Source organism: Nanorana parkeri, unplaced genomic scaffold, assembly GCF_000935625.1.
Source record: "Nanorana parkeri isolate BGI_ZX_2015 unplaced genomic scaffold, ASM93562v1 scaffold128, whole genome shotgun sequence".
In the NCBI taxonomy this organism is placed as follows: Eukaryota; Metazoa; Chordata; class Amphibia; order Anura; family Dicroglossidae; genus Nanorana; species Nanorana parkeri.
In genome coordinates, this window is record NW_017306396.1 from 494,105 (window position 1) to 509,414 (window position 15,310).

Here is a 15,310-nt window from a genome sequence, read left to right on the forward strand (position 1 = left end):
GGGTTATTGCACTTACCCTGGTTTACTGCACTTAGTAATTTATCTTTGCTGTTTTTTACTGCCATGAATAAGTGCATTAGGGCTGAAAAGCTGTCCTATTTTTGTCATCACCTTATATTGCTAAGAATAAACAGCCAGACTATTTATAGCTTCTTTCACCGTTCATAAAACCTATGATTGTAATAAAAGATGTACTATTGCAACTTGGCACTCTGTTGCAGTTTCTCATATGTAATGTTTCACTATGTAGAGAAAAGGGCTTTGTTTCATATCCCAAACCAAGGGAAAGCTGGATGTGGGATTTAACATTAATCACAGCACCAGATGGTGATACGCAAGATATTCTTTTCAGGCGGTCATGTGATTTACTGTATACAGCAAATGAATGGGGAGTAGGGGGCCATGATCACATGACAGATGTGTAATAAGTCTGTTAGAGCTCTGATTAGACAAGTGACCTGGTTCCATCTGTGGCTACAAGGAGTGACTTTGACATTTTTGTATCACACTCCCTGAAAGCATTACTCCATCAATGCAGTGCTGTAGTGCAAAGTAGGCAGGGGGATCTAGAGGAAGTCAGAGCTTTGCTATTAAAAACATGCTTTTAGGCAATGTGTTTTTATTCCCCCTCCCACCCTACAGACAAGCCACATCTTGATTCAGAAAAGGCCTCCAAAGTAAAAGCTCAGTCATTTGATATATGAGAAATCTGGAGGAGTCTGCTAGCTGTTGCAGAGGAAGGGTTGCTCCAGTCTTTGTGCAAAGCTCCTGTGTACAAGTACACTCGGGCTCAACCACAGAGATGGTGCTCCAGACAGCTGTGACTCCGGGCAGGGCCCGCAGACTTTTGTTCAAAATACCATATGGATCACTGAGAAGGCGAAGCGGAGAGAGGGTAAGTGAACTCTTCTGCATTAACTGCATGTAGACCAGACATTAACCTTTCATCTGCCTCTGTGATTATACACTTTGTAACACTCTACAGATTGCCATCATAGCCCCTTTATTGACATTTGTACAATGACAAACTTGTTAGACAAAGAAAGGTCATTTTAGCATGCAAAAGTGGCGTACAAAATCGCAGGTTTTATCAATTCTGCTTGCAAACTTTTTAGAATTGCGCAATTCGTAGAAAAGTATTTATAATTATGATGTGTGGTTTTTAATTGTCTTCTGCACACTGATATACAAGGATTTGTGGTCTACATGAATTTTGAATCAGTTCTAATTGCACAATGTGTGTCTCCTTGATTTATACAGCTCTACATATGATCATAATCAGAGCAGTGAAGAATGTACAAGACTTGTAGTTAGAGTAGGGGAACAATGAGAGCGTAGAAGAACAACCACCAAACCTCCTATGAGCAAATCTAGGCAACTTTTAAATATGCTTGTAAATGAAAATGAGTTTCATGGTAAATGGTATTACATGCTTGAAAGATGTGTCCAGATTGCTGAACATGTATGATAAAACAGTACCTATAGGTAGAACTCAAAGGACTTGAGGATGGATGGATCTTTTTGAAATAAGAATGGATCTTTTTTTAACCTATGTAACTATGTATGTGTATAAAAAAAGAATGATGCACAAAGTATACTAACACACCATCACATGTAACCTGTCATTACAATAGATCAGTCAAAACAAGAATGTTGCTATAGGTTATTACATTGTCTTCTATTTGTACTTTTTATCTTTTTACATAATCCTGGAAACATACAAGCCATGTAAGCTTGAGTGATGTGTGTTTCTGCAAAAGAAAAAAAAGTGATTAGCAGTTGTGCTGGATGAAGGTAGAATGCCTTGGGATGAAATAAAGCTGAAGCAAAGTTGTATTGTTTTGATGTTATAGGGGTTTATCATTTTTTTTTTGCTGGAAGCAACAATTGATAACGCAGTCTTCGCTGACTTTCATGCAGTTTCTTTTGATATCAGAATCTTATTGTGTACAGCATACCTGGTTTGTGATATAATGTTACTAATGTTGGCATTCCCGTATTGTATTACATAAAAGACATGTACGGTTTGCCAGAAGACATATACAGTGCTCTCTACCTTTCCTAAAGTAACAAAGTTACCAGCAGCTACCCAGTGTAACTTGTTTGATGTGGTGATGTTATGTGACACCTGCTCGACCTACACAAATGTCTGCAGAAGGAATGAAAATAGACCCTATTCACACTGAGCTACAACAAAATAAGAGATTCTCAGCGCTGATTTGAGCTGAGCTACATTGAGCTACGGTGCACATTTTGTCGTGCTACGTAGTGCTTCTTATGGTAGTCTACAAACTCTATTGGGGCCAAATCGCACGAAATACGCCGGAAAATAGGCCATGTTCGAGCAACAAGCTTGAGCTGGACGAGCTACATTGAGCTTCATATTTGAGCGATTTTTGAGCGGAAATCGCACTACAAATCGCTCAGTGTGAATGGATTCTTAAAGATTTTAGTGCTACATTAAATAGCAGTTGTACACAAATCCGATTCACTCTTTAAAATTAAATTTGGCGGTACAAAACTGCAGAGATTGTTCCAGTCTACTCCTGGTTAACCGAAATGACTCCATAGTGAATGAGGCACATACTTGTACATCATGAAAACCTTATTCACGTTGTATCAGTAATTATCAATCAAGCTGGAATAAAAGCACTGATTGCAAAAAAAATAAGTGTAGAATGCAACAAGTATGCATAAATTGCCATGGATGGTTTATGAAATGTACAGTTCCATCACTTGAAAGAATCCAAGAAGATCCTGCTGATAAATGGCTGCTGATTATGATTGCGGCTTTAAGTATTTTCTTGACAGAGACAAGCTGTGTTCATTCATTATAACACAATGCTAAAGTTGTAATTGTTCTATATTCTGTGTTTTTGTCCCAATGAACTGGTGTACACAAATTTGGATGTATCACCTGTTAAAGTGACACTAAACTCAGGAGTTATAACCTAAAAATACATTCAAGTACCCTAACTTATTTGTGTATCACTCAGCTGTAGAACCTCAAATCATCTCTGAATTGATGCTGACACCGTCCTTCCTTCTGGAGGGTGGCTACTTTTCTTCCCCATGGTCCCTGTGTGTGTTGTGTAAAGTAGCCACCACTCCAAGCTCGCTCCAGTGATGGACTACATTCTCAGTTTACTAATTTGTATTGAGATTGAAGTCCATCACAGGAGCGAGCTTGGAGTGGTGGCTACTGTACAACACACACAGGGACCATGAGGAGCAAACGTAGCCACCCTCCAGAAGGAAAGACAGTGTAATACACAACCAAAATACTTTTTTATTAATAAAGTTACATTTTAAGATTTAACTCCCGAGTTTAGCGTCGCTTTAATTTATTATGCAAAGATGAAGAATGTTCTGGATTTTCTACATTTTACCCCCTTTTCTCTATGATCATTGCTAAATCTACTACATAAACCAAATCTAAATTCATCCTTAATCAACCTAAAGGAGTTATACCCCCTGTCAGCATTGTTTTCCATCTGTGTCCCATTGGGGAGATTTCAATTCACTTCATGTCCCAAAGCCACAACAGGAATTGAGAGGGAATCCCTCCAAAGAGAGGGGAATCCCTGATGGTCAGCAGGGTCACCAGAACTAGTGCCCATGTTGGAAGATTACCCATCTATTGTTGATGTGGTGACAACCCAAAATTCGTGATTTTCTTTCACTTTCAGTGATAATGGTCATCGGGACAAAGAGTGGTGGTGAATTTCCCTGACGAGGACAAAAAGCGCATTAAAAACCTGACCGTTTTGGCTTCCATTGTATTCCACTCATGCTGCTGCATGTGAAAAATCTTAGAGCAGAACTTTGGGTAAATTTTTTATTAACCCTTGCAGTGGGGCTACCGCTAAACTGCAAAGGTAAAATGGTTCTTTTTGGTAAGGGTCAAAAATAGCAAAGTTATACTCGTACGTTCCTCTGAGCCACCTGGCTATGACAACGCTCCCACCAGCCTGTCTCCTCTTCTGCTGCAGCGATGGTATGTCCCTTAGCGTCCTCATGTCCTATACACTGTGTATAGAATGTGATGACTCAGGGATCTCAGACCACTGCAGTGGAGGGGGGAGAGAGGCTCCAGGGACTGGTCTAAGAACAAGCCAGCTCAGAGGATCGGGTGAGTATAACTTTTTTCTTTTTGACCCTAGGAAAAAGGATCACTTATTCCTTGCAGTGCAGGGGTAGCCTCACTGCAAGGGTGAATACAATGTTCTTCTTTAAGGTGTATGGACATCTTTAGTGATTTGGGACTTCATGCATTTTACAGCTTCTAAAAATGACAGGCTCCAGATATTTTCTTCTACCGCATTATTACGAAAGCAAAGCAATCTTCCGTGGCATAAGAGTTGATTTGGAAAATCAGAAAAAACACCAAATTGTCAATTTATTTACATGATTCCACATTTGTCCAGTCTGTGAAGAACATGTTTTATGACTACCTGAAATCCGCCAGATCTGCAGAGAAATATTCAGGAAAATCCAAAACATGTAGGACACATTGTGAGGTAATGTAGCCATGCTGTGAACCTTTGTAGTTGTGGTAATGCAGAAAGGAAATTCAGTAAACTGTACAGCTGCCAAATTCTCTTTTTTTCCAGGATAGATTTAAATGTATAAACAGAGCATCCAGGAAGTTTCCTCCTGGTGGTGCTCATCCTTTCCAGCAGAGTTTGCTAAGTAGAAGTTTTTAACCAGTACACATCTCTTAAAGTAAGCCTGTCATGAGAAAAATAGAGGGGCTGCCATTGCTGACTGGCTGACCAGGCTTAGTTGCCTGGATGTAATGCTGACAACGTGACTTTAAAAGAGAACTAAAGTCAAACCATTTTTTTTGCTTCAGTTCACTTTTAGGTCAAAGGTATACATTTACTAAAATCCTTCTGTGACCCAAACTCAGCATATAGGGGGCTACTGCCCGCTATTTGCAAATAGCTCAGAGCCCCACTGCAGCCTTCAAAAGATCCCAATGATATTGTTGGGATCCACCTCACTGCCGGATTGACAGCTGGCTCTGCCCCTGTCTGTCCCTTCAATGGGAACTGGAAGAACAGAGAGGGGAGGGGGGAATCTCTGTGTGGAGTGGTGTCTAAGGGCCCATTCACACCAGTTGCGGTGCATTCCGACCTGAATTGGGCCGGAACGTACTGCAACTGGTGTGAACGGGCCCTTACAGTCAGAAGACCATGAGCTGAGCGATCAGTGTCACACACCAGCTCGAAGTATTGAGAAGAGTAAATTTTACTGTCCCAATACTTCTCTTCAATACAACTTTGCAGATGAGGAAAGTCAGAAGTCCTTATCTGTATACATGTTTTGGGTCAGTGAATCACAGTCTTATACTCACCTATCTCTGAACCAGCTACATATTACTAACTATACTGCACATCCCCTTGTCTATACTTCTGTCTAGGCCCGCTCTTGCCCTCCGCACTCTCATTCAGTCCTGGGGAGCTTCCAGGTATAAGCTTGTACTCTAAATTAGCTTTCCATAGAAAGATTTTGATAGGTGGCTGTGCTCTAGTCAGCAAAATTGGATCAGACACAGGTGAGTATAAGGGCAAGGGGACAACATTATAAGTATGTAATGGCACCGCAGCCACGCCTCCCCTTCCCCGCCCGCAGTGCGAAATGTTTACGTAGATCACTGCATGTCAACACATGTCCTGCATAAAGCTGAATGAAGTGTCAGTTTGTGACATTTGAATCAAGTAAAAAAAAATTATAGTGCAAAGCGCGGTTACAAGGCCCCCTACACAATGTACATTAAAGTAACCCTATAAGAAAATTGGAAATTGTCTTTCTTTGTTCTGACTTGAAGAATCTGGTTGCTGTGAGTAACTGCGCTTAGTACAACAATGCTGCTTATTAATAGTGAATAAGTTATTTTAAAATAGTGGCAAATAAGGTACATATAAGGCAGGGACGTGTGGTCAGGGGAGGCAGAGCCTCTCCTAGTATTATGGAGGAAAAAGCTGTCAGCTTCAAGTCTGATGCTGACAGCTTTTTCCCATTCAGAGCGGCTTGTAACAGGTTACCCAGCAGGGAAAGCCTCCCCACTGTGTAACCTGTCATGGACGGAGCACTGCCTGTTATTTACAGGCAGTGCTGCATCCGGCTTTTGACGGGTCGTTAGGTTACACAGCAGCGGGCTTCCCCACTGCTTGTGTAACCTAACTAGTGTGGCAGGAGCTGTCACAGCCTCTACTCTGTGTTAGAGGCATGAGTCTGTGGATGGTTTGGACCAATGGCAAAGCGCCATTGGTCCAAGCTGTCCAATCAAAAAAAGAAAAAAAAACCCACTGAGGCTATCGATCTCGATGCCTCAGCAGTGACCATCAAGGGATGGACAGGGGGGCTCCTCCATGTCTCATCCCTCACTCATGCCTCCCTCAAACCAGCTTGGTGACCGGGTTGGGGGGCAGGGCTTCGGCAGGCTGGGGAATGCCTCACCCAAATCCAAAGGTCCATGTCCATGTCACTGATATAAGGTGTATATATATATGCAAAGCAGATACAGAGGCACTCACAGGTCTTGCAGCTTGATAAAGACGGACTGAGCTCTGTCAAAATCTTGACAAGAAAATGCTGATGCTTTGACTTATCTCCTTTGCAAGACTCGTGAGTGCCTCTATACCTGCTTTGGATTTGTAGTATAGATATTTTTGTGGATGAGCACCTGGGCATTTACCTTACAAATAGAGTGATTTAAGCTGATGCAATAAAAATGTTTCAATTAATATATTTTTAATAGATGACTGTGCATTTGTGTGACCATTATGCCATGTACCATACATAACTTTCTGTAGCTGATTCTGTTGCCCCATTATATATATGTATCCGGCTGTGCCAGAGGACATATATTAATGGCATGACTAAAATTTAATTCTGGCTTTACGTAAATCCCTCTCCTGAAAGGCGAAAATAGGTCACAAACTGTCTGGGTTTGCTATAGACTGAGGAGACAATGACCCAGCTGAAACAGAAGTCACATGAGCAGCCGGCTGTGCTGTTGCACACACAGACAAATGAAGTGGAGGATTACTCTGTGTGCTGCTGATGAAAGGCAGGGATCATCATGTAGTTTTCATTTGAAGGCTCCCCTTTTCATATTTCACCTTGTTATATGAAAGCATCATTTCCTGCCATACATATACATTGATGACACAGTACAGACTGATAGAAGCCTAGCACCAATTTAGCCATCTGAAATTACCTAAAGGAGCATCCCAGCGGGATCACACTGTATTCTCAAGCATCACCTGAAGATATAATACATTGGAGGGAAAAATACATTAAAACTAGCAGAAATCAATCTTCACAGACATATTTGTGGGTTCCCTCACCAACATATTATATTATATTCTCTGCTTCTGTTATTGCTCCAGCAGGGACACAATTGCCATGCTTTCACAGCACAAAACTACTGCATACATATCAACACGGCTAGGGAGTGCCATCGCACACAGCTAGCATGACACATAACACATTTCTTATGCCTCTTAGAAAGTATCAAATCTTGTAATTTAACCAAAATAAATATTTTATTATTTAGATATTTCACTTTTTATGTTGAGATGTGGACATATTCCTCAGCACTTTACATGCAGCATTGAACCTGTTAATCTGTTTCTGACTTTAGAGTTTGTAGACTAGTTTCACCACATCAGTTAGGGCCCATTCACACTTGGGTGTTTTTGTAGGCGTTTGAGTGTTTGTACAGGTGTTTTTGCAAACATTTCAGGCTCAAGCATTTTAATTGGTTTTTACTTTTAGTTAATGCAAAGCTAGGTAATAGGCAAAAAAGATGCTTAAAAAATGGGAGTTATGCATGTTTTTGTGTGTATTATATACATTTTTCATGCATTATTGTTGCCAAAACACTTGCCCCTGCTTTAAAAAAAACTCATGTACTTTTTTGAGCTACAGTTGTTTTGTTACAAGCAACAGAGCGCTCAGGTGTGAACAGGTGCCGTTGAAAACAATGGAATGCCTCCTGTTGATCGATGTCGCTCTAAGGCATTCAAGCTTGAAAACGCTCAGGTGTGAATGGGGCCTAATACAGACACTTTCTGTGCCTACAAGGGATTGCATTAAACTACACACAAATACTGCTCTGATTTATGGACCAGGTTACCAGCAGCGCAAAGCCATTTCAGCAAAAGAATGGTTAAACGCCTCTCACATGCGGAGATGGCACAAATGCGCAGATTCCTCATTCTCCCAACTTAGTTTTGCTGGTTATAAATACTGCTACTTCTTGATATACTGATCAATCAACAGATAGACAGGCTGCTTAACAAAGATTAGCAAATAGAAAACAGACATTGTAAAAGCAATATTATGATTAGGCTTAGACTAGTGAAAAGATAATAGGCCTCAGCCTACTATTTACCTTGGCATGGATCTCCCGGGAAAGCCGCTCACCCTTTATTATTGTATCAACATTAATTTCTATGTAAGCAAGAATTAATCATACTAAATTATTCAATAAATTAGTGAGATATGCTTAGGAATGGTGGTTTGTGGCTAGTAACATGGCCTAGAGAGGTGTGAAGGGGACTGAAGCATTGAAACCCACCTTATGATTACCTTGCATGGGCTGAGAGTGCCATAACTATCCCTAGCAAAATGGCCACTGCTGTGATGTTGATGCTAAAAGGAACCAAACCTCATTCACTGTAAAAATACATTTTATGGAAAAGGAGTGATATGAGTCTGCATTTTTCCACACCACACTGGAGCTCACTTGAAGTCTCTATCCATTTCTTTGCACCACCGGCACATGGCACACCCTCCAAGCATCAACGAAGCCCGGGTGGTCAGTTGCAGTAGAAGGGTTTCACATCTTGATGTTTTAAACAGATTTCATATGAATGGAACTTTGTTGCTCACCTCAAAGCCACAAATTGGCTACTTTTGTTCCCCATGGTCCCTGTGTGTGTTGTAAAGGAGCCACCGCTCCAAGCTTGCTCCTGAGATGGACTATAATTTAAAATACAAATTAGTAAACTAAACCCTGTCACGTTTTTACTGCTATCCTTAGCTCCGAAATGAGACATTTCTTCTCTAGCTGACAATTAAACTCTCTAACAAGCACAATGACAGAGATAAAAATGATTTTTCTCAATAGAGTACTGGGAGGGAAGAAGGCTGGAAACACTGTCAGATTTTTGTTTTCAAATGTGTCAAAAAAAGAGAGAGGCACTGTGATCTTTGACTGTAAATGTCCCATTGTTGCATTATGGGTTTCTTTTGTGGGCTTGATTTTTTGGTAGTGTCTGCACTGCCATCTACAGTGACCCCACAGAAGGCGGCAGGGGTCCTCAAAGTAGATTAAAACAAAAAAATGAGGCATCACCAAAAGAAGAAGAGTCCAAAGGAGGTCTCATTGTTAACAATAAAAGCATCAAAGTGCCAGTCTGTTTTAGGGGCAAGCACAGACTACAAATATGATAATACATGCAGCAGTCAGCAATTGAGTCTCTTAATTGCTGCCTGCCGCATGTGTCCTCGCGTTTGTGGTCACTCTCATGTAACTTTCCCTGAGTTAATTCACCAAGGGATACCCCTTTTGAATTACACCTAAAGCCCTGATGAAGGGGGTCTGTGTTTGTCCCTGAAATGCATTGGCACTTTAAGAGTGAATTTAGGTCAGATGGGAAAAACGACCATTGCAGCCCTAGCGCAAGACAAGGCAACCTGCTTTGTCACAGATGGGCACGGTTCTCAGTACCACATTGCGGTGGAACACGGTGGTTGTACTCTAAAAAAAAGTACTTTAAGCAGTGCATTTTTTTCAGCACAGCATGCTGCGACGACATGCAACCGTCTCACACCACACTGTGCCCATAGAACTTAATGAAATGCCACTTATGAAATTTTTAAATAAAATTCTAAAAAAAAAAAGGTAAAATGTGTCAGGATTGGCACATCAGCACTGTGGCGGGCACTGCACACCAGCTGCTGTGCAATATAGCGCAGTGGCAGATGTGAATGGGCCCTGATGCGTTTCTTGTTATCAATAAAAATTCCTTGGGAATCCAGCGCCTCCGTTTTTTGTTCTAATAGATTTTTGGTTTTGTCTGTTTCGTAGTTGCAGATTTTCCCTCACTTCCTGTCTGATAAAACTGCTGTCACCAAAACAAAAAGCGAGGGAAAAACTCTCCAAAACAGATTTTAAAAAAACTGTTTTTGGCTTGGCTTGCTGCATGCTTTGCTCATGGGCTGAGCTCAGATTCCTCCATGTGCCCACTTGTGTACTGTTGCAACTCAAAAGCCATTAAGAACGCCCTATTAATATGTATTAATAGCATGACAACAACAACATTAATTAAAGTTATTACAGCTGTAACAAGCACATTAAATTAAACTTCCAATATTGTAATTTAGAGATGTTTTATAGACTGATAAATACCTACACTACACCAAGCAAGTCACTGGAGTGCATCCAGCTAGAACAGGTGCAAGTAAATGGGGTGTATCATGGCTCCTGCTTTGTGAATATTGTCTGAAAAGAACAGTCATTAGCATCTCTTGTGTCCTGTACCATTCCCACTTGAAAAAACTGTATGATCCTGGCTCCTTTATTTGTTTTAATCCTTCCTTTTGTGCGTGCAGAGCAAACCTAAGAAAGTACCGATAGCAATAGTTTCATGGGAACAATTTGCAGCTGCAGGCCACAACATCCCTTTGCCAAACATAGGACAAAAATAGAAACCATTATTCTGTAGGCCCATTCACGGAGGTTGGCATGTGGATCAGAATGAACAAATGCATTTTAAGAACGTTGGGACTTCCCAACTCAGGAACGCCACATAATGATGTATGTTTGTGTACCTCATTGTGCTGTAGTGTTCACTTTATAGATCTAAGTATTAACTTAATTTACCCTGCTACTAAAACATTTTACTTTACTATTTTACTGGAGCTGAATAAAAAGGAAGGGACATTTATATTATTTAAGAGCTCTACTGCCTTGCAGGCAGCCAATTGATATAGAAGTTCATCTAAAACTGCCTTTTAGAAGCGATGTGCTCCAGGTCCATTTAGACTTGACATTGGCTTGATAATAGTATTCACTGAAAAGGGAGTATGCTGGTATTGCACTTTAGTCTATCTTTCTAATCCAGTGATGCTTGGCTTGGCATAAAGGCTGGCAGAACCCACTTCCATTCTCTTCCTATTATCTGTTAAAGAAAAGATATAGAGGGTTATTCACAAAGCTAGCTCAGTGGTACCGATCAGAATTAAAAATCGGTGCAAAAAAAAAAGAAAAGTAGAAAACAATGTTTAAAAAGGTGAATACATGATAACTCCTAAAAAATTAATAAAGATTTTTTTTTTAAAAAGATCATTAACAAAACAAAAAAAACAATAAAGATCATTGAAAAAAGAAAAAAAAAACAATACTGAACCGAAGGGCTCAGGCAGCCGAAGCCAGCCGGAGCTACGGCTGATCCTTCGGCTAGCTTTGTGAATAACCCTCCAGGGGTTTACACCCCCTTCCTGGCCAGGCCATTTTTCAGTATTCAGCTCTGCAGTACTTTGACTGACATTTATTCCGTCATACAACGCTGTACTGAAATGAATTGTATACCATTTTTTGGGGACAGATAGAGGTTTCTTTTGGTGGTATTTTATTTTTTACTATATAATGAAAAACGTACCAAAAATCTCTTTAAAAAAAACTTTTCCCTACGTTATGTTAGAAAACATTTATTCTTACCCATATTTTTGGTAAAATATAAAAGATGGAGTCACGTCAGGTAAATAGACACCAAACATGTCAAGTCGGAGAGTGACAGCAGAATGTGGAAGTGAAGTAATATACATCACTTCCGCATTCTGACACAGAGGAGCTCGGAGAGAGATTGTGTACTGAGCTCCCTCTGATCTCCTGTCAGAAAGCAGCAGTGCTGGTCCCGGCCCACCTCGGGCACAGCGGAGCTCGGAACCAGCTCTGCGGAGGGGGGGGGGCAGGGGGGGTGCATGATCGGCACCTCATACAAGCGATTCGTCAGCTCTATATTATGTAAACAAGCATCGCTGCCTGTTTTTAAATTATGACAGTTTTCCCCGGTGCGTGCAAGTGGGTGGGGTTAACAGGCCATCTGGGAGGCGGTAAAGGCAGTCTTTCTCAACCAGGGCGACGTGGCACCCTGGCCTACTTCTGGCTCCCTCAGGGGTGATTCAAAATTTTTGCATAGCAACATACCTTTCCCTGGGCAGCGATGTGAAGGGATCTTCTGATGTGAAGGGGGAACTCTGATGTGAAAGGAGGGACTCTGATTTGAAAGGGGGGCTGTGATGTAAAAGGGGGGACTCTAATGTGAAAGGACATGCTCCTGGTGTGAAGGGGGGCTTCTGATGTGAAGAGGGCTCTAAAAGTGAAGGGGGCTTGTGATGTAAAAGGGGGGCTCTGAAGTTAAAGTGGGGGACACTTGTGTGAAAGGGTGCTTCTAATGTGAAGAGGGCTTCTGATGTGAAGGGGTGTTTCTGATGTGAAGAGGGCTCTTAATGTGAAGGGTGGCGCTTCTGATGTGAAGGGGGCTTGTGATAGGGGGTTCCTAGTGTGAAGGGGGACTCTGATGTGAAAGGAGGTGGCTTCTGATGTAAAGGGAGCTCCTATTGTAAAGGGGGCTCCTGGTGTTAAAGGGGATGCTGATGTGAAAGGGTGGGCTTTGATGAGAAGGGGGGAGGTCCTGATTTGAAGGGGGAACTCTAATGTGAAGGGTAAACCCCTTTTTTGTGTTTTTGCATTAGTCCTTTTCACCTTAAAGTCCATACCAGACCCCTATCTGGGATAGATATCTGAGGTCTTGTATGGATTTTGAGTAATTTTTTTCATTTTCACAAATATGTGTTTTACATTTTAAAGGGTGCTGTGACTGAAAAAAAGGTTGAGAGACGCTGATCTATAATAACAAAACATAATGTTCTGATTTTTCAGTGTAGTAAAATGTACAAACTTACTAGTGCAATAAATATAATTATACAAGTCTAATATGCTTTTGTTTGACATTTGTCAGTGTGCAGTGCATGACTGACTGTCGGGGCCGAGTTTGCTTTGTCTTGTTATAGATTGCATTCTGTGCGAGTGATCTATTCTAGATTCTAGATGTACATAAATTTCGGTCTTGGTATTAGAGTGTAATCCTGGCTTTCTCAGTCCATCCCAGGGTGACGTTGTATAAGTCGCTGAATCTCCAGGGTTACTTTAGTCTTACTGGATAAGAGTATTACGCTCTGCTTTTCAGCTGCTGCAAGAAAGAAGCTTTATCGTTTGTTTTCACATATAAAGACCAACACTATTTTTACAACATCTGTTACATAGTTATTTATCAAAGCTAAAAAAAAGGAAAATGCAGTTTTGAAGAAGTGCATGTAGTAAAGCTAGTCTCTAACAAAGATCCAATACAGTATTGTGTATATAGGAACATGCATTTCATCAACAGTGCTTTCCCTGCAGACATCTGTATATTATTGAATTGGGCGCAGCTATGTGTTATTTTTATTATTATTATCACATAGTATTTATATGGCGCCAACAGTTTGCACAGCGCTTTACAATATAAGGAAGACATTACAATCACAATACAATTCAAAACAAGATGGTAAGGAGGGCCCTGCCCCTGAGGCCTTACAATCTAAAATGGGAGGGCGAAGTGATACATGAGGAGGTAGCTGTATGGGGATGATTTGTTTGAGAACGTGACATTGTTTGAGAATGTTCAGTGGTTAGGTTAAGATGGGATAGGCTTCCCTGAAGACATGGGTCTTTAGGGAACGCCTAAAGGCAGTCAAGGTGGGAAACAGACAGACAGGTTGGGGTAAAGAGTTCCAGATGTGTTGCTCTGCCGTGCACAGATCCATTCACAGGAAGCGTGAATAAAAAAAACGTATAGTTCTCAAATGAGTACAAGTGCAATATCAATGGTGTACAAATGACATCATGCATTTGTAGTCTATAGATAACTTCCTCCATGGACCTGGGGCTGTAGGAGAAGCCTGCATGAGAAGCCTGGAGGAGCCTGTGCATTGCACCTATAATCCATTTATTGTGGTTGCAGTGCTTTGCAGGCTCGTGTACAAACAATTGATAAATGCACATTTTTCTTTTTGCATTTATTTATTTTTTGCAAAAAAGTTGGATATGCCTTTAATGTGAAACTCTAGATAAAAAGCTAAATATGTACATGGTTGAAATACAGTTTTACCTGCCAAACAATTTTCAATTTTGGACAGCCATTCTTGTGACTGAGTAAGGTCATTCTGCTGTTTCCCAGATTAGCTTTACTACATCTTAGGTCAGTTCATACATTGGGCAGAGGTGGTGATGCTGAGCCACTATGAGGGGTCTAAAGGCAGAGAAGTGGCATATGAAAATAAAGTGCTGAACCAGTAAAACGAATAGTTAAATCAGGAGCAACATGTGTCTGTCTGTGCAAGGGAGAAAATGTGTGCAAATCACAAGACTGGCTGTACTTGAATTACAAATCCTTTGGAAGATAAAATAGTAAACATATTTATTTCAAGTGCGCATTTTATCGTTTTCCTGGAGTTCCAGCTCTAGTGTCATTCACAGGAACAGCAGCTGACAGGAACAAGCTGACATACGTGTGCCTAAGGCGCTGGATTCAGCTCCTCAATGGCTAAGGATTGGAGATGGTCAGACAAATTTAAAAAGGGTACAGTGACTTCAGTCAGACTGGGGAACCCAAAGTTTGGAGTCCACTTGTACAAAGTCAAGTGGGAGCGCCAAACCAATGAACCAAAGTCCAAAAGCTTATACTAACGGTGTTCATTCGTCAGAACATTCTAAAAAAATGTATATTTTCTTGTCAAACAAACACCTTTATTAAAAGCTTTTGGACTCTCAGTTCATTGGTTTGGCATTTTTATGGGACTTTAAACACAGGGACAACCTGATGACAACTCATGACTGATGACACAGGACAAGACACTCTAAATAAATATAGGCAGTAATCTATAATGTCCAATGCATTTCCTGTTCTATTTGATTCTGCTCTGCTTGAAATCAGTCGTATCCAGCGGCGATCGATTGTTTGCTTTGCATTTTTGTTAGTAATTATATATACCATTACAAATCTATACCGCTCTACTGTTATTTGATGTAAGACCGTTCATGCATTTAATTGAATTTGCTTTCAACTTTACTGTAACTATGCAGTAGTACATTAAATTGTGGTTTATTAGAACTCAAGCTTATATTTTGTTTAGTTAGGTGGCAGCCTTGCTGTCTCTATAGAACGGATGCACACAATATTGCTTTCAA

The 15,310-nt window shown here is 40.8% G+C and overlaps 1 protein-coding gene across 1 annotated transcript in view; it reads left to right on the plus strand.

Annotated features, from left to right (window-relative positions):
* Positions 1–740: 740 nt before the first annotated feature.
* FRMD4A (FERM domain containing 4A) overlaps positions 741–15,310 on the plus strand; it is a 246,056-nt gene continuing 231,486 nt past the window's right edge. The window contains exon 1 of the mRNA XM_018553740.1: positions 741–895. Within this exon, the coding sequence (XP_018409242.1) occupies positions 803–895 (93 nt within the window). The 5' untranslated portion in view covers positions 741–802. The remainder of the gene's footprint in view (positions 896–15,310) is intronic.